Source organism: Triturus cristatus, chromosome 3_1 (assembly GCF_964204655.1).
Source record: "Triturus cristatus chromosome 3_1, aTriCri1.1, whole genome shotgun sequence".
Taxonomy (NCBI): domain Eukaryota; kingdom Metazoa; phylum Chordata; class Amphibia; order Caudata; family Salamandridae; genus Triturus; species Triturus cristatus.
Window position 1 is genome coordinate 767,872,316 of NC_140583.1, and position 18,896 is coordinate 767,891,211.

The 18,896-nt window shown below is 42.0% G+C and overlaps 1 protein-coding gene and 1 long non-coding RNA gene across 2 annotated transcripts in view; both read left to right on the forward strand.

The window, feature by feature from the left end:
- Window positions 1-10,657, forward strand: part of LOC146860976 (uncharacterized) — a 266,970-nt gene extending 256,313 nt beyond the window's left edge. The window contains exon 4 of the long non-coding RNA XR_014979225.1: window positions 9,597-10,657. This is a non-coding gene — a long non-coding RNA (uncharacterized LOC146860976). The remainder of the gene's footprint in view (window positions 1-9,596) is intronic.
- Window positions 10,658-13,718: 3,061 nt separating this feature from the next.
- Window positions 13,719-17,834, forward strand: LOC146860977 (uncharacterized). Its single transcript, XM_085646199.1, has 2 exons — window positions 13,719-14,595; window positions 16,999-17,834. The coding sequence occupies exons 1-2, from the start codon at window positions 13,719-13,721 to the stop codon at window positions 17,448-17,450; spliced, it is 1,329 nt and encodes a 442-aa protein (XP_085502325.1). The 3' UTR covers window positions 17,451-17,834.
- Window positions 17,835-18,896: the final 1,062 nt, after the last annotated feature.

Sequence of the window (18,896 nt, forward strand, 5' to 3'; positions counted from 1 at the left end):
TCATCTTGTGAGCCTCTCTCCAGTGCCTTCTGGGTGATTTCAAGTAAGGATTGAGGCTTTTGTCTGAAGAGTAACTTGAAGGAAAAGCATCCTAGACTACTTTGAGCCATTTTTCCCTTCCCCTGTGAGTTGCATATTCAGATGGGAGGCAAACAGATTGATTGTACAAGGACCCAATCGCAGATTCAGAAGATGAAAAGTCCAAGGGTAAAGCTTCCAATCGCTGGAGTCGGCGGAGAAACCGGGAGTTTCAATCTGCGATCACTTTGGGCCTGCCCGGGATGTATTCCGCCATCACCGATATATGATGTTGGAGGCAATTATGCCAAAAGACTTTGGCAATCTCCACCAGAAGATGAGATCTCATCCCACCCAAAGGACTGATTTATTGGACCGTGGATACGTTGTCCTTTCTCAATATAATACAACAATTTGATGTGCGCAGGAACAGAATACGGACTGCAAAGGACTCAGCCAGCAGTTCCAGACAGTTGATGTGTAGAAGGAGTTTATCTGGGGACCATCTGCCCCCCATCTCTACAGAGCCACAGCAGGCACCCCAAGCCCACCGACTGGTGTCTGATTTGATCACCACCTCCAGAACCGAGGCAAAAATGGCCTTGTTGTTCCAGGCATTCATGTATTCCAACCACCATGACATCTCCATCCATCGTGGCCTCCTCGGATAAGGTTATCTGTTCTGAATATGCAAACCCTTGTAAAGATATAGGATGTTCAGGCACTGAAGGACCCGATAGTGAAGGGGACCCCAAAAAATCACTTGGATGGAGGAAGCCAGCAGTTCCACTTGGCGAGTCAGAGTCCAGAAGGATATAGAGAGAGAGAAGTGCTCTCCTCAACTCCTTCTTGATGGACAACCGTTTATTCAATGGTAACAGAAGTTGAGCCCGGATAGAATCCATGTGATACCCCTGGGATTCCAGTGTCTGAGACGGTAACATTACAGAGTTCTCTGAACTGATGACAAACCCCAGATGCTGAAGGAGCCAAGTCATCCACGAGAGAAAAAGGAGCACTGTATCTTTGCTCTGTGCCATAACGAGAATATTGTCCAGATATATGACGAGTAGAGCGCCTCGCTCCCGGAGGTGCTGGACCACTGAATGAAGAAGCTTGGTGAAAAGATCAAAAGACATGGTGGCAAACTCCTACCACCAATGGCACCGTTGAAATCGAAGAAACCTCCGATGTGGGGCAAAAATGGCAACTGCTAAACACACGTCTTTGAGGTCGAGACAAATCATTTGGTTGCCATCCTGTAAAAGATCACATAACAAGTGTATGCCCTCCATTTTGAAGTAGTGATAGATGATCCACGAGTTGGATTCCTTGAGGTTTAGCTCCAAACTAAACTCTTGATCTTTCTTGGGAACCCAAAATATTGTACTGACAAATCCGTGTGAATGAGGATCTGATTCCGTCACTGCCCCTTTTAACACCAGGGAATGCACCTCGTCGTCTATGAAATTGCTTCCTATTTGAGATAACAGAAGTGGATAGGGTTTCCTCCCCTGTCTCGCGGAGAAGTAAATCTCCAGACGGAAACCCTCAACAGTCTGCAATACCCATGGATCCTGAGATATGATCCTCCAATTGTGCAAAAACAACTAAATCCTTTTCCCCACCATAATCCTTGAGGCTGGAAGAATGCTCACCTGAGTAAGAGGCATCAGCGGCATTGTCCCCACCTCTGTAGCCACCTCAACATGCACGTCAACAACTGCCTCTATTGCGGGTGGGGTAGAAATTCTGGGTGCATATCCACGTGAAGCCTGGTGGAAATCACAGCCTGGTGCTTGGCCTTGGTAGCGAACGGCCTGACAAAAAGGCCCCTGTTGAAATCTTTTTCATGGAGGACTTGGCTTTATCCAGCGCAAACCATGTAGACACATACTTGCCAAAATCTTTTACAAATTTGTCCCCAAATAACTAATCGTTAGCCATGGTCCTCGCCTCATTAGAGGCCATTTCTGCGAACTGAGGATAAATCCGCATGAGGATGTATTTGCGTCATTCGGTAGACAAAGTGCAGTTTGCGTTAGTGAGCAAACACAGTGCCCTTTGCGCCCATTCCAGAATTTCACCAGGATCGAGGTGAGAATTAGTATCTTTAGCATGTACAGACAAATCCTGAATTTTGGTGAGGGGGCTAGAAATGTCTAAAAGTTTGTCGTAGCATCTGCGCCGAGCCCAATCCTGTCCTTTTTAGGGATCCTTCGCAAACATTGTGAGAAAGGTAGCCATATTATGATCTAATTGAGCCACCTTGCCCAATAGCGAGGGGCAGGGACATTCCTAAGTTCAAGTATTGCGCATTTCGTGCTCAAAACCCTGCCATATGTTGTCTTGGACAGAATGGCCCCCCTCCATGCTGGGTACCCATTCAGTAGAACGGGTTGAACTATATCTCAGGGGTCAAAGAGTAGCTTTATGTTGGCCGGAGCTTCCAGTCCCACATGGCGTACCTTGCGTTTGCATTTGGTTGCTGGTTGATGATCCCCCAGGACAGCTTTCCTAATCTGAGGAGGGGAAAGATGAAGTTGAAGACACATCTGCCACCGGGGTAGAGATAATCGTGGACAACCCCAAAGGGCAGTGCAGATCGGTACTCCCATACTCGTGGTATCGAAGGATGAAGTTGGTCATCTGTGAAAGGACCTCCGCTGAGGAGGCACCCTTAGAAGAAGTACCCCGAGCAAAGCTGCACTCATTTAAAGCCACGCCTTGTGAAAAGGAATCCCAAGAGGGTCCTACTAACTAACGATGCCCATAGTGTCTTTAAGGGTGTGTAAATGGCTGTAAAGCCATAATTAGGGCCCAATTCACGGAACCCTGCCCATGGGTGTCCAGTGCTTCCATCAATCACTCTTCCATATGCTGTTCATAGGGCACTTCAGCATATTCCATGAAATTGTCATCCTCATCTGCATAGTAAGCCATAATAAAGGACCAGAGGGAATGGAAGAGGTTCCAGGGGGAGAGTACTCCCAATAAATGTGTACGGAAATCTCTCTGAGACGCTCAAAAGGCAAGAAATGCCCAGTCTACACTAAAAAGATGGATTTTAATATTAAATGTGGAGGGAGCCACATAAACTCTCCTAGGGCAGAGTCCTACAATGTTTGTTTTTGCTCCTGTTGGGCATTCTCAGGGACAGAAGGAGGCACAGATTATCTCCAAGCGCAGCACATGCAGCCAATCGGAAGATATCTGCAGAGAGAAGACTTCCTCTGCGGCGTGCGTATCATCACTGTTTCGCTCCCACTCCACTTCACTGGCCTAGCGACCAGGCAGCAAGGCCCCCTCAAGCAAGATCACTCCATCGCAACACCTTGTTAACAATAATAGAAATAACATGCAAATCACATAATTGACAGTGCAATAAAGGTAATAAACAGTGTACTTATCTAAGTTGCTGCAGCAGCAAAGAAAGAGGAAGGACTGTGGTCGTAAGGGCATATAAAGTGTTACATGACCCCGGTGATTGGTCTAGAGATGTTTAGGGGAGTGATCCCAAGCGCTTTAGCACTGCTTAGTAGTGGTAAAGTGCATAGAGTCCTAAGACCAACAAAAAGAATCCAGCAAAATTGGAGGCAAGCACGTGAACAGTTTTGGGGAAAGCCCACCCTAAGGTTCACAGGTCAAACAGTGATTCTCCAACACAGCTCCCCAACTCCAAGGATTTGCATCAGTTGTAAATGGCAAAAGCAGGTATTCAGTAACCCCAGGCGGGTAACTCCGCTCCGCCAGTGGAGTTTGCAGATTTTTGCCTACTCCACCCTCCGTTGCGAACACTGAGTTTAGGCAAAACTCCCCTCCGTGGCAAATTAATTTGTGAGAGGGGAGGGAGCGTAGCATAGTTCCACAGAGTTGTTTTCAAACTCCGTGGAACTGCGCGTAGAGGCACTATGCCAGCTCCACCCACCCTTAGTATTCAGACAGAATATCGAGTTGGAAATGTCGACTTAAAAAAATATCGAGTTGTAAATATCGTGACACAGAAATATTGACAGCAAGAATATTGAGGTCAAGGATATCGAATTTAAGGTAAGAAATGTTGTTTAAAAAATATAGAAGTCATTAATATAGTTTGCAAAAATATAGGGGTCTATTGCAATGGCGGGCGGACCACCGCAATGGCTAAAGGGACCGCCTGCAATAGATGCGGCCGTCCCGCAGTAGGCATTAGGATGCGCCAGCCACACTGGCGGGTGCATCCCGTATTTTTTACATTGCGGCGGGTGCTGCTGCAAGCAGCACCCAACGCAAGGTAAAAAACGCATGTTGTGCATTTGAATGCACAACGTGACAGGAACCGCGCGGTGCCTGCCACCTTGTGCATGTAAATGTTGGGGGGTACTATAGGTACACCCCATGTGCACCCCCCACCCCCCAAGCTCCCTGGGGGCCCACAACGGGCCCCCAAATGCAGGATCCGCATGCCATTCCATGGCGGGAAAGGCTGCTCTCCGCCACCATATTAAACACTTTTTCCACCCGGTCGACGAGTCGTCCAGTGGAAAACGGGCAGACAGTCTTTCCATCCGCCGGGGTCCCCCCGCCATCGTACTGTGGTGGGGGAAAAATGGGAGGCGGGCGGTGAATGTTGGCGGGCAGATCACCACCCCCATCCGCCTACCAACATAATCGCCCCCTAAGTTGTTTAAAATATCGATTTTTTAATTAGTGTTAGGTATTTTAGTATATATTTTAAATGTATGTGATGTATATTTTTTGTATAAGTATTGTTTATGTTTTTTAATATATGTGGTAATTTTTTTGTAGTTATCAATTTTATTTTAATTACATTTTGCCTTTTTGAGTTCCGTAGCGGGTTGTGGGCTTATAGGGGAATAGGGTGGGAAGTAATTTAATTATAATAAATGAATGATTATTTTGTATTCATTAATATTTATTTAATTGAGATTTAATAGTGTTAATTGTTTGGAGTAATTTATTTGTAATTAATTAAATGGTAATTAATTATGGTGATTGTGTAATTTGTTTAGGTGTGGGTTGTGGGGTTTATAGGAGTAAAGGGGGGAATTAATTTATTTTGGGTTAATTAGTAATTAGTTGTTAATTTAAATTAATTAATTGATTAAAAATTAATTATGGAAATTGTGAAATTAATTTTAGGTGCGGTTTGTGAGGTTTAGGGATAAAGGGTGGGAAGTAATTTATGTTTAATTAATTAATAATTAGTTGTTAATGTATATTGATTAATTGACTGAAAATTAATTACGGATATGTAATTAATTTTAGGTGTGGGTTATGGGGTTTATGGGCTTATGGGCTAAAGGGTGGGAAGTGATTTATGTTTTAGTAATTAATAATTTGTTGTTAATTTATATTAATTAATTGATTGCAAACTAATTATGGAAATTGTGTCATTAATTTTAAAGTGTGGGTGGTGGCGTTTATAGGGGTAAAGGGTGGGAAGTGATTTATGTTTAATTGTTGATCATTAATATTAATTAATTACTTGATATTATAATTAGGATAATTGTTTACATTTTTTGTGTGGGGGTTTTACATTCATAGGAGTACAGGGTGGGGAGTAAATTAATTTTACTTACTTTATAATTAGTTGTTAAATACTATTAGTTTTTTAATTAAATATACATTTTAATTGTGTAATACATTTTTTTACAGTTTAATTTTAGCTGTGGGTTGTAGGGATTATAGTGGTTTAGTGTGGGAAGTTAATGAATTTTTATGAGTTTTAATTTGTTTTTGAATTAAAAATATTTCTTTAATTGGTAATTAATTATGTTAATTATGGAAGTAAATCTTTTTTACATTTAGATGTGGTTTGTGAATTATTCGGTGTTATAGGGCAGGAAATAAAAAAAGTAAATTTATATAATTATTAATGTTTTTGTTTCTAAATAATTTTTGCATTTAGCTGCATCCAAGTCCCTCCCATATGCAATAAGGCCGCCAGCTTAACCCTCTCTACCCCCTCAGAGCCCCCCATCCAGGCCATAATTGTGGTCGCCATTTCCCCCACACTCTGGAAAATTTCTTCGGTTTCTAAATAATTTCTAATAAAAAATATTAATTTGCTTGAAAATTATTTTTAATTTAATTTAATATAATATTTGAAGGTATTTATCATTTGTATTTGACATTATATATTTTTTTTAATATGAAATAGTAAATATATTTTTATTTTTATTTGTAATATATTTATATATTTTTTATTTATTTTGTTTTTTAAATATTTTTGTTGTTGTTAATTGGTTGGTTTGTTTTTAATTTTGAACTGACTGGAGTGCGAATATTAATTGCCACCCCTCCGCAATCCAACACTTTCCCTACTGTTGCACTCATTGGAGTGTGAATAATAATTTTTACCTCCCCGCTCTCCAATACTGTCCCTACTGTTACAATAATTGGAGTGGGATAGTAATTTTTACCCCTTCGGCTATCCAACAATTTCCCTACTGTTACACTTATTGAAGTGGAAATAGTAATTTTTACCCCTCCGCTATCCAACACTTTCCCTACTGTTGCACTCATTGGAGGGGGAATAGTTATTTTTATAGATAGATAGATAGATAGATAGATAGATAGATAGATAGATAGATAGATAGATAGATAGATAGATAGATAGATAGATAGATAGATAGATAGATAGATAGATTTGTAAATGTATATATAATTTCAAAATTATAAAATAAATTACAATTAATGGTTTATTAATTGTTCTAAAGTAAATATATATATTAAATATTATGTATGTAACTTTTTTTAATTACGTTTATTTGTTGTATTTGGTAAAATGCATATTGAATCTACTTTATTTTTTAAAATTAATTTTAATATTCAATATATTTTTTATTATATATAAAAAAATCTATATTTTGTACAACTATATTTTTGACATCGATATTTGTTTTCTATATTTTTGTACTTACCCGTTTAAATATAGCAAGTCGATATTCTTGCATTCTATATTTTCTCATCTATATTTTTTACATTGATATTCTGTCAGTGAACCGCAAAGGCACTGTGGGATCCAAAGACATCCCTTTCACAAGATTAGGTGGCTATAGCCTCCATTGAAGTTGCAGAATATTCTGAGATGACACCGGAACCAAGGAGTTTTAATTGTGGAATTTTGGGCTTCAGAATAGCAGAAGGTGATGAAAAAGATGAGACAGATGCCAATGAGCCAAAGGAATGAGGTCCAGGGAAGCAGAAATATCCCTCTGAAACTTCAACCAGTCCGTTTAGTCTTGAATAGATTCCGTAGATTGGACATAAGGCACAGGTGATGCACAGGAGGAAGGAAGACTCTGCCCACTTTTGTGTTGAAAACTGAACCTATGAACTGGAGTTTCTGGGCCCGGTGAGGAGACGAGACTTTGTCTCCAGGCAGCTGCAAACCATCTATACCGCTTCATGGGCCTTGAGGAAAGATGAGGAAGAAATTAACCAATCATCCAGGTAAAGGAACAATAAAACGCCCCAAGAATTTAAGAGTCCTGCCAGAGGAGTTAGGGTTTTAGTGAATATCCCAGGGGCTGAAGGAAGACCAAAGGCAAGCATACAGAATTGGAAATGTTGCCCCAGCGCAAAGAATCTAAAAGCCCTCTGTGAAAGTGGATGCATTGGAATATGAAGATAGGCATCCAAAAGATCCAAAGCAGCAAGAAATGACCCCGGAGATATTAAAGGCAAAATCTTCTGCAAACTCACCATCTTGTACTTCTGGTACGGAATATGAAGACTGACAGTCTTTAAACCCACGACTAGGAGCTAATCCCCTGTTGGTTTCTGAACAAGGAGCATCAGAGACTAACAGCCCAGGCTGATCTCTGACTCTAGCACTGGCATGATGGATCCTTTCTGAAGAAGCTCTCTGCAGCCCTTGATACTTGTGGGGATTTGGAAGAGTTGGGGTTGGAACAAAAAGAGCTGGAGGCTGGAAGGAAATTCAATAGAAATGCTAAAGTCACCTTCAAGATGCTCACCCACGCACACAAGGCCCTCCACGACACCGGACCAACATACCTGAACAGCAGACTCAAATTCCACGCACCCCAAAGGACCCTACGATCAGCCCAGCTCTGCTACGCTGTGGTCCCCCGCACCAGAAACACCAGATCGGGAGGCCGCTCCTTCTCCTTCCTCGCGGCCAGAGCCTGGAACGCTCTTCCGCTCCACCTCAGACAGACAACATCACTCCCCATCTTCGCAAGAAACCTCAAAACCTGGCTCTTCGATAGACCCACTCCTTGATGGACTGGAACCTGCACACCCACCCCCCAAGCGCCTTGAGACCCTTACGGGTGAGTAGTCGTGCTCTACAAACGCCTTGATTGATTGATTGAATGGAATAACTGCCTCTCACCAATCAAAGAACCCATGCATTGGAGACATGTACAAAGTTGAGTATTTACATAGAAAGAAAAATGCAGTCACAGATTTCTTTTATCTAGGATACCCACTACATTACTAGAAAATCAAGAGGCTTTGGTGGAAAGTGAAAACATTGCGTGCGTAGTTGAAATAGGGGAACACTCATTAAATCGGATGAATGGCAAGCAGAGAGTGAGAAAGATCAAGAATTTATAAAAAATTATTTACTTTGTGAAGGAGAGATGGCCCAATAAAAGTGTTTTGAGATAACTCAGATCATTCTGGGAGGTATGCAGTGAGCTGGAAATTGTGGAAGGATTCTTAGTTAGAGGGAAAAATATAATTCCTACTTCTGCTTTGAGGAGAAAATTATTTTTGTGTGCCATGAGGGACACCTAGGTATAATAAAAACTTAGGGGTCCATTACGATGGCATCGCAAGGGAGCCAGGGACCGACTGCTGAAATTGTGGCGGTCCCGCCCTGTGTATTAGGATGTGCCTGCCACACTGGTGGGCACATCCTGTGCCATTTACATTGCGGGTGGATCTGCTGGCTGCAGACCCACTCGCAATGTAAAGGGACCGTGCACAGCATTGCCATGCACTACATGGCAGGCACCACGTGGTGACTGCAACGTAGTGCATTGCAATCACCCCAACACTCTAGGGGCCCACAACGGCCCTCCAACAGCAGAAACCGCATGACTTTCCATGGCGACAACGCTGCCATGGAAAGGCTCATCTCTTTTCACACACTTGCCGAGGCACACATAAACTGTACTGGACCAGAAAAGCTGGTTTCCACAATTTCTTTGAATGTATCAAATTGGAGTCCATGAGTCGCTTCAAAATTTTCCTTCCATATTTCTTTATTATGTCTTCTTTCAAAAACCAAATATATGTACAAAACAGCCGACACGTGTTTCGTCCGAAAGGACTTTTTCAAGGCTGTAAACAATACATAAACAAACAATCACAATCCATAACAATCACCGACCCTATTTGACAATTACAAAAAACCTATATTTACTCATTATCATCATAGTCATCATTTGAATATGGTATCAAAACAATTAAAATGTTATGTCCCTTTTTTTTTTTATAAAGACAAAGGCTCTTGTTTGATGTTCAATAAAATTCAAAGTATAACATCGCCACTTTACCATCTTATAACAAACAAATTCCATGTTTATTCACCCTTGCAGAGTGATGACCACCACCAAGAACCAGAGTGTCTATCACGATGTAACAAACCGAAACCACCACCAAAAACCACATGAAAAGAGAAAGGAAAAAGTGACCTCTTATCATTCTCTCTCACATAACAATTGTTGAATATGAATGCTGGTGTCAAACATGTTTTGAATGTTGGTTTTGTACATGAAGGTCTTAGAATGAAACTTATAAGACTAGAACACTTAAAAAAGCAGGAACTCTCACGTTGGTGGGATGCCACCATTTTACAAAGTTATTTGGACATTAAACAAATCCCTAGGGGATTAAGAGTGGTGATGTTTCCATCTTTTGATGATTTAGGGGCAGACCTACTAAAAGAATGGGAACATTTGATTACGTCTTCTTCTGTTGGTATGATAGAAATACTAATTAGAGATGCCAATATCAAAAGAGAAAATTTGCTGTTGGAGATTAAGGACCTAGAGGAAGAAATCAGATTAATGAACCTACCTGAAGCAATAGACAAAAACTATAAGACTCTTAAAGGGGTATTACAGAATCATCAGTTATATATAAAAGACAAAAAAATGCGCAAATTGAAGCGCGATGATAATGATTTCAGGAATGGAAGGGTATTTACATATGCAAGTAAATTTGACAATATTAGTAACAACAATAAACAAAATATGAGTACTAGACCAGAGGGAGGCGCTGCAAATAAGGTTAAATCCAGCGAAACAGATCTCTCAAGTATTGCTACTTTCACGAGTGAAGAATCTAATACCTCAGTAGGGCCATCTACCAGTGCTAATGTAGGACAATCCAACTCTTTTTTATTAGAGATGGAAATATACAGGAAAGGTACCAGACAGAGACCAAAGAACTTGGATTCAAATCCAAAAAGACAAGAAGAGGCAAGACAAGAGGACAAAGGGGGGGGGGCAAAGGGAAAAGAAAGGATGACAACAAGATCTGTATCCAAAAGAGTACAGAAATAAGGGAATTACCCGGTACATCTAATTGTGTCAATGAAAATGTAAATGTCATAAATCTTTCTGATCATGTGTTAGATGCGAATGAAATAAAAATTCTGAGTAAAGGTTTGGGATTCTGTCCTGCTTCATTACCTAACTTCACAGATTATCATATTGGTCTTTTCAGATTTGCAAGAAATCTTAAATTAAAGAAAACAATTTCCAACAAAAATGATATTGAAGCTATTCCATCTAGAGGCTCTTCTTTATGTGAGGTAACTGTTAATGATGTGAGAAATATACAACTCCTGCTATCCCTGGAACAAAATGGAACCGCTGATCCCACTATCAATCAAATCTTACAGGATCTAGATATAAATATTGAAGTTGATATAAACAGTGGGTTAAAACCTAGGTCCCGTTTCACACCAAACCTTGCACCTGTTAATGTTATTGACATTTTTTCAAATAATGTTACACAGGAACTCTATAAATTAGAGGATAAATATCAAAACAAATCTAAACAGGTTAAACATAACTTCAGCAAGGAAGAGAGGGAGGCTTTGTACAGAATTTCTAAGAACCCAAATTTAGTGATAAAAGAGGCCGATAAGGGGGGAAATGTAGTCATCATGAACAGAGAAGACTACATTTCAGAGATTGACAGACAACTGATGGACTGCTCATCATATGAGTCAGTCAAGTGCAATCCCATGAGTAATGTAACCAGTCTTATAGAAAAGAAATTGGAATTTTGGAAGACTCGAGGATGATTACTGCCACAGAATGTAGATATCTTTTCAACCCCTCACCCACAGCAGCTTGCATTTACACTTTACCAAAAGTTCATAAGGGCAATACATTTCCACCTGGTAGGCCCATTATTTCTGGGATTGGTTCCCCGACAGAAAAATTGTCTAAATACATTGACGTTTTTTTACAACCCTTGGTACAGAATCTTCCCTCATATCTTAAGGACACGAAGGACTTACTAAGTAAAGTAGAAGATTTTGAGTGGACAGATGGTCATCTTCTTGTTACGTTGGATGTGAGCTCTCTATATACTTGTATCCCGAGAGAGAAGGGTTTAGAAGCAGTCCAACATTTCTTAGACACGAGAGATGCTAACTTACATGAACATAATGTCATGCTCATTGATCTAATAACCTTAATCCTAGATAACAACTTTTTTTTACATAAAGGCAAATGGTTTAGACAAACAAGAGGTGTTGCAATGGGCGCAAAATTTTCGCCGTCTTTTGCAAACCTCTATATGGGTCTCTATGAAAGGATACATGTTTGGAGACACTGTCCAACCGTCTATACTGAAAACATCATTCTATGGACTAGATATATAGACGATGTGCTTCTCTTCTGGTCAGGTACGGAGGAACACTTGATTGACTTCATTGGAATTTTGAATGATAATGATTTCAATGTACACTTCAGAATAAGACGAAACTGCAGCACAGATCATGATTTTAATTCTGAACTTGTAAACCTTGAAAGGAGATTCATGAACAGAGGCTACTCGATACACACTTTGGCCTCTGCGAGAGAAAAAATCAGTAAGGTGAAACGAACTGACCTACTACGTGACACACAACATAAACAGAAAATAAATAGAGAAGTTTGAGGAAACAAACCAGCTTTGGTCGTTCCCTATAGTGCAGCTACTCCAGATTTATTTCAGATTATGAACAAACACTGGCATATATTGAAAATGGATGTCAGTGTGAAAAAAGCAATTACACCAAGACCGAATATCATTCATAGTAGGGGAAAAACACTCAAACAAACGCTATGCCACAGTTACCTGAAACCAATGCTTACTAACACCTGGATGCCGACACCGCCTAGTGGCTTTCACAGATGTGGACAATGTAGTATTTGTCACCTAGCAAAAAATAAGCTAACTCTTTTCAAATACAATACACACAAAACATATAAAATCAACGAATTCATGACCTGTAATTCAAAATATGTGGTATACTGTATTGAATGCTGTTGCGGCATGATATATGTAGGTAGCACGATACGCCCCCTGAAAGAACGCATCCAAGAACACGTCCGAGTCATAAGGAATAATAACCTGGAATATTCATTGGCTGCACATTACAATGAACATCACATGATAGAAGGGAAAATAAATATTTTATGGCAAGACCGGAGGCTCCTATTATGCTTTCTTTTCTTGCTTTATTCCAATAGCAGCAAGATAAAACTACTCTACCCAGAAGGCTTGGAGAAACAACTACCAGCCAATGGGAAACAAAGAAGCAAATACTGACCAATCACATCATGGATAATAGTATAAGGTGTATCGTGACTGCAAACAGCCCTCTTTTCTTGCTGCTCGCAGTCAAGATAAGTACCTTTTTCTGTTATATATAATAATTTGAAGTACTTTTTGGTATTGTTCGGTTTAACTGTATTACTGGCCTGTGTAGCGCAACTTCGTTGCTCCCGTTTCTTCGCGCTCTCACGCGCGTACAAATCTTTCAGTTTTCGTTTCCCCCCCGCGCCCTGCACGCTTTGCCTGCCCCTCGCGCGCCTCTCTCACCGGTCCCCGCCTCAACTGTGGCGCAGCGCTCCAGACCGGCTCCTCAGCTCGACGCGCTGTTACCGGCTCCTCTCCACGCTTCGTTTTTCATTCCCTCAGGCATATTTCACACGCCCCCTAAGGGGAGGGGTTTCTTCTTTTTCATACGCCCACTCCTTTTTTCCTCACATTAACCCTTTCTTGTCAGGTTTTGACCAGGCTCCCAGTTTTTGCTCACAATGCAGGTTTCTAATGAGCCTCATGACAATGAAGGGGACGAGTTCAAAGAGGATTTGAGCTCTTTTATTAATTCCTCAGTAGAGACTGCTGTCGAAGCTTCTATGAAGCGGTTTTCTAAGACTATGGAGAACTCTCTCTTAAGTGTCATGACCAAAGCAATGGCCCAATCTGCGGGGGATAGCAGAAAACTTACAGTGGTACACTCCAAGGTTTCTTTTTTGGCGTCAAAAGTGGTTGGTGAGTCTTCCTCACATATGACAGAGGACGTGGTTCCTCCCAGGCCTCCTATTCAGGAGGGGTTAAAAAGTGTAGCTGGTAAACGTAAGGCTAAGTCCAACAACCCGGAGGTACCACAGAAATTGGTCATTTCAACAATTTACGACACAGATGATGATATGGGTGACGCCACTGACCTTGATGATATTTTTGATATTGTAAATCCTTCATCCCCTCCTAAGAAATTAAAACTGGACGCTTTTGCATCGGAGCCGGTGCTGGATCCTGAGGGTACCCCTCTTTTTGACCCTGCTTCTATCAGGCATCCTAATTCTACCGAATGGTTCCCTATTGACCATGTCGGAGAGTATATAACCTCCAGACTTCGTCTCCCTTTAGACAAAACTGTCCGGGCTAAATTAAAGTCCGAGTGTCCCAAACCCTCTCTCCCTTCTCACATAACTTCTACCCCTGCCATTGATCAACCTCTCCTCACTTTCTTCTCGAAGTTTGGCAAGGATCCGCGCAAAGGCGTGGACAAAGCTTGGTCCTCCTGCCAAGACAAACTGCTTGATTTGGTGGGGCCACTGGCCCGCATATTTGATTTAGCTGAAACAGCTCGCCTGGATGGCACGGACCTTAATCCAGAGGAGATTTCGCTGTGGGTCCAACGCGCTTTTTGTCTCCTGGGCAATACTAATGCGGCCTTGACTCATGAGCGCCGCAAAGGTCTCTTAATAAAGTTAGATCCTAAGCTTGCCAACCTTGCCCCCCTTGATCCTGGTGTCAAGGCTGATGGTCTTCTCTTTGGAGATTCGTTAGTAAAAGACTTAAATCGGTTCGTCACCACCTTTGCCTCCTTGGACAAGGCGCAGCAATCCATCAAGAAGGTCTTTCCTTCTCGGGTTTTTGGCAGGGCCGGAAGAGGCAGGAGCCGCTCTACCGGCCGTGGTTTCCAGTCCCAAGGCTCCCGTGGTGCCTTCAACTCCAACCAGCAGGATTTCAAGCCCCAATTTTACCCCCAAAGAGGTCGAGGTTACAGGGGCAGGGGCCAACGTGGCTTCCGCCACAACAACAACAATTCCCAACAAGGTGAGTGCAGTTATTCCTGTGGGGGGTCGTCTAGCCCTTTTCCTGCACAGATGGCAGTCTCTCACTGCAGATCCATGGGTTCTCGACACCGTCCAAGGTTATCGTATCGAGCTTTACGCTCCTCCTTTTCAACATGTTCTTCCTTCTCCTCTAGTGTTCTCAACCGAAATGTCCCTGCTAGTCACCTCGGAAATACAGGCACTTCTCTCCAAAAGAGCTATTCTAGTTTCCCCCTTCGATCCCTCAGGCTTCCTCAGCACGCTTTTTCTCGTTCAAAAGAAGAACAAGAAGATGAGACCGGTGATCAATCTCAGATTCTTCAATCAGTTTGTGGTTTATCGTCACTTCAAAATGGAGACGATCCTTCACTTACGAGACACTTTGCGTCTAAACGATTGGATGGTCCGCATAGATCTCCAAGACGCTTATCTATCTATTCCTATTCACGAATCGCACACAAAGTTCCTCCAATTTCAATGGCAAAACGTCACTTATCGTTTTCAATCTCTGCCCTTCGGACTTTCTTCAGCACCCTGGTGCTTCACAAAGGTAATGAGACCTGTCGTAGCTTATCTACGATCTCTGGGGATCAGACTCATCATTTATCTCGACGACATTCTCCTCTTGAATCTAGACAAATCGGCATTATTGAACGATCTCAACACTACACGTTCTCTTCTTCTCGAATTAGGTTTTCTCCTCAATCTAGAAAAGTCTTCTCTCATCCCGACTCAGAGCATGGAGTTTCTGGGCTTCCGTGTAGACTCCCCCCTGGCTTCCCTGTTTCTTCCTCAATCCAAGATCTCCACGATTCAAACGGAGATTTCCCAGGCTCTGCGCCGTCCACTCATTTCTCTCAGAACTCTGGCGAGAATAGTCGGCCTTTTATCGGCCTCCATTCAGGCTATCTTCCCAGGTCCCCTCCATTATCGCGCTCTTCAGCGCCTAAAGATCAGGCATCTTCGGCAAGGTCTCGCTTTTTCCGATCAAATAGAATTAGATCTCGAATCTCACCTGGAACTGCAATGGTGGTTAAACCATTTGGAGGCCTGGAACGGCCGAACCATCTTCGCTTCCGCCCCAGATCTTGTATTAGAATCCGATGCAAGTCTGACGGGTTGGGGCGCCCGTTGTGGACCAATATCGACTGGCGGTACATGGTCAAAAGAGGAGTCCAAATTGCACATCAACTGTTTAGAGATGCTTGCAGGTTCCTTTGCAATCCAGAGTCTAGCAAAAGACAGAGTAAGTTGTACCATCCTTCTACGCATGGACAATGTTTCTGCGGTTCGTTATATAAACCATCTCGGTGGCACAAAATCAAAGGCTCTGGCAGATCTAGCAAAAAGCCTTTGGGAGTTTTGCCTTTCCAACAGACTATCGCTCTCCGCGGAATACCTCCCAGGAGATCTCAACGCTGTGGCCGATTGGTATTCTCGCTTCCTCCGGGATTCCAGCGACTGGAAGCTTCTTCCCTCCGTGTTTCTCTCCCTCTCTCAGTTGTGGGGTCCTTTCTCAATAGACCTCTTTGCTTCCCGTCTCAATTCCCAGTTGCCTCATTTCTTCAGTTGGCGTCCGGATCCTTTGGCTCTGGCGACCGATGCCTTCCTCCAAGATTGGTCCCTTCACCTCAATTATGCCTTTCCTCCTTTTCTGTTGATCAACAGGGTCTTATCGCAGGTGCGTCGCCAGATGACATCTCTGGTAATAGTAGCTCCCTTTTGGCAGTCCCAGATTTGGTTCCCGTCTCTCCTGGAATTGGCGGTAGACTTTCCCGTCCTTCTCTCTCCTTTCCCCAATCTTCTCTCGGATCCTCAGGGCAATCCCCATCCTTTAATGGTCAACCAGTCTCTGACGTTGTCCGCCTGGAAAATTTCCAGCCTTCCCCTTCTGATTTCGTCATTTCACAGGAAGCTTCAGTCTTTATTAGTCGAGCATGGGCCCCTGGCACCTCCAAGGCTTACAAGTCCGCCTGGTCTCTTTGGTCAAGCTGGTGTCTGCAGAAATCTGTCGATCCCGTTTCAGCCTCTTTAAATTTTATGGTTAACTTCTTAGCCTCTGAGGCTAGCTCGGGTAAATCCTATCGTACCATCAACCTATATAGATCTGCCATTTCACTCAATCATACCCACATTGATGGAAAACCTGCGGGGGCGCATCCCTTGGTATGCAGACTATTAAGAGGAATTCGTTTTTCAAAACCGCCTTTGGCTAAGTATTCTAGTTTATGGGATGTCAATTTGGTTTTGCAGTTGTTTTCTACCTGGCCAGATAACTCTGCTCTTTCATTAAAAATGATTTCAGCTAAACTTACTATGTTATTATGTTTAATTTCCATTAAACGCGTATCTGATGTGAAAGCCTTAGATGTTTCTTCTAGACAGTTTACTCCTACTGGTGTAATGTTTCATATTCATAAACGTACCAAGACCAATTTACAGTCTGTGTTCTATCCCTATTTTCCCTCCAATCCCAAATTGTGTGTAGGTCAATGTTTAAAAGTTTATGAAAGTAAGACCTCTGCTCTCAGGACTTCCTCCAGCTCCCAACTCCTTATTTCTTTTCGTAAACCCTTTCATCCTGTTTCTGCTGCTACCTTGGCCCGTTGGGTTCGTTGGGTCATGTCCCTGGCCGGTATTGACGTCTCCGTTTTCGGAGCTCATTCCACTAGAGGAGCCATGGCTTCTAAAGCCTTTTGGGCTGGCTCCCGTCTGGAGGATATCCTGAAGTCAGCAGATTGGTCTAATGATTCAGTGTTCCGTACATTTTATTGCAAACCTGTTCTTACTGCTTCTTCTATGGTGGTTGATATGCTTTAAACAAGCATAATAGGAGCCTCCGGTCTTGCCATAAAATGTAGATTTTCCTAATAATTTATGACGGAAAGTCTTAATTTTATTAAAGACACGGAGGCGAGTATTATCCCGCCACAACACTTCTAACTGGTGTTCTCCCTCCCCACAGGAACTCCAGCGCTGCCACCGGCATCATCCTGAGGTCCTCATGGATTCTATCAAGATCATTCCTTCTGATACGGCACCTTCTGTCCTTGGACTGGATCTTCTCTCCGACTCTCCTCTGGTGGTCTTCGGAAAAGAACTTTTTACGTGGACTTTGACTTTTTGCATTTTGTTCTCTGTTTCTCCTTTATTTTTCCATACTCCATGATTGCTCGCATAAGAAAAGAGGGCTGTTTGCAGTCACGATACACCTTATACTATTATCCATGATGTGATTGGTCAGTATTTGCTTCTTTGTTTCCCATTGGCTGGTAGTTGTTTCTCCAAGCCTTCTGGGTAGAGTAGTTTTATCTTGCTGCTATTGGAATAAAGCAAGAAAAGAAAGCATAATACTCGCCTCCGTGTCTTTAATAAAATTAAGACTTTCCGTCATAAATTATTAGGAAAATCTACATTACCTTCCATGGAATTGAAAGCCTCAAAATATCCAATAGAGGTGGCAATAAGACCTTACACCTAAGACAGTTGGAAAGTAAATGGTTAATCAAACTGAGAGCAGTGGATCAGGGTCTTAACACAGATAGGGAACTCCACACATTCTTGTAAATTTGGTGAGATTAGTACCCGAAAAAATGGGTAATATGTAAACATAATCTGGCGAAATGTCTGTTTCAATAAAGTTTGATTTTGCCTTGCAAACTGTTATACAGCAATGAAGTACTGTTTAATCTAAAACCCTTCTTTTCTGTTTTATACATTTATATATGATGTGTCAACTTTTTATTAATTTTTGTAAAACATGAAGAACACCTTAGAGGTTCTATAAAGAGATAGGGCGTTTTTATTCATGGCTGATGGGCTTTTCTTACACATGTATCCTTCTCTTGAATTTATCTCTTCACCAAAACCATTAGGCAGAAAACTATGAGGACTCATGCTTGAATGCCTTTCTAAAAATATAACAGGAGAGGTTTAAACACGATCCCTGCTTAAAACATGAGGACCCTTAATTTTGGTCCTCGCAATATAGAGTAATCTATATTCGCTAAGGACGATGATCTGTACAAACCCCTAAAAGTTTTTTTTTGGTCTGTATATCGAGTTTCATTTTGACTGGAATTGTAAATATATTTTGGTATAACTGTAATTGTAATTGGAAATTGGTCTTTTGTTTGCCTTTAGCTTGTTCTCTAACCATTCAAATATGGCGCAACAGGTTTTGTGCGACTTTTCGATATAGTCCGTTTTTTATTTTGTCTATGCAGGCTCACGGGTTATAACGCGAGCCGAGTGAAGGTTTCTCTT

Bases quoted from the DNA above. Each gene is read 5' to 3' on its own strand.
- LOC146860977 (XM_085646199.1), top strand. From the start codon at position 13,719: ATGGGTGACGCCACTGACCTTGATGATATTTTTGATATTGTAAATCCT. The intron at 14,596-16,998 runs GTGGCTTCCGCC...TGAAAGCCTTAG, and splicing joins TTACAGGGGCAGGGGCCAAC to ATGTTTCTTCTAGACAGTTT.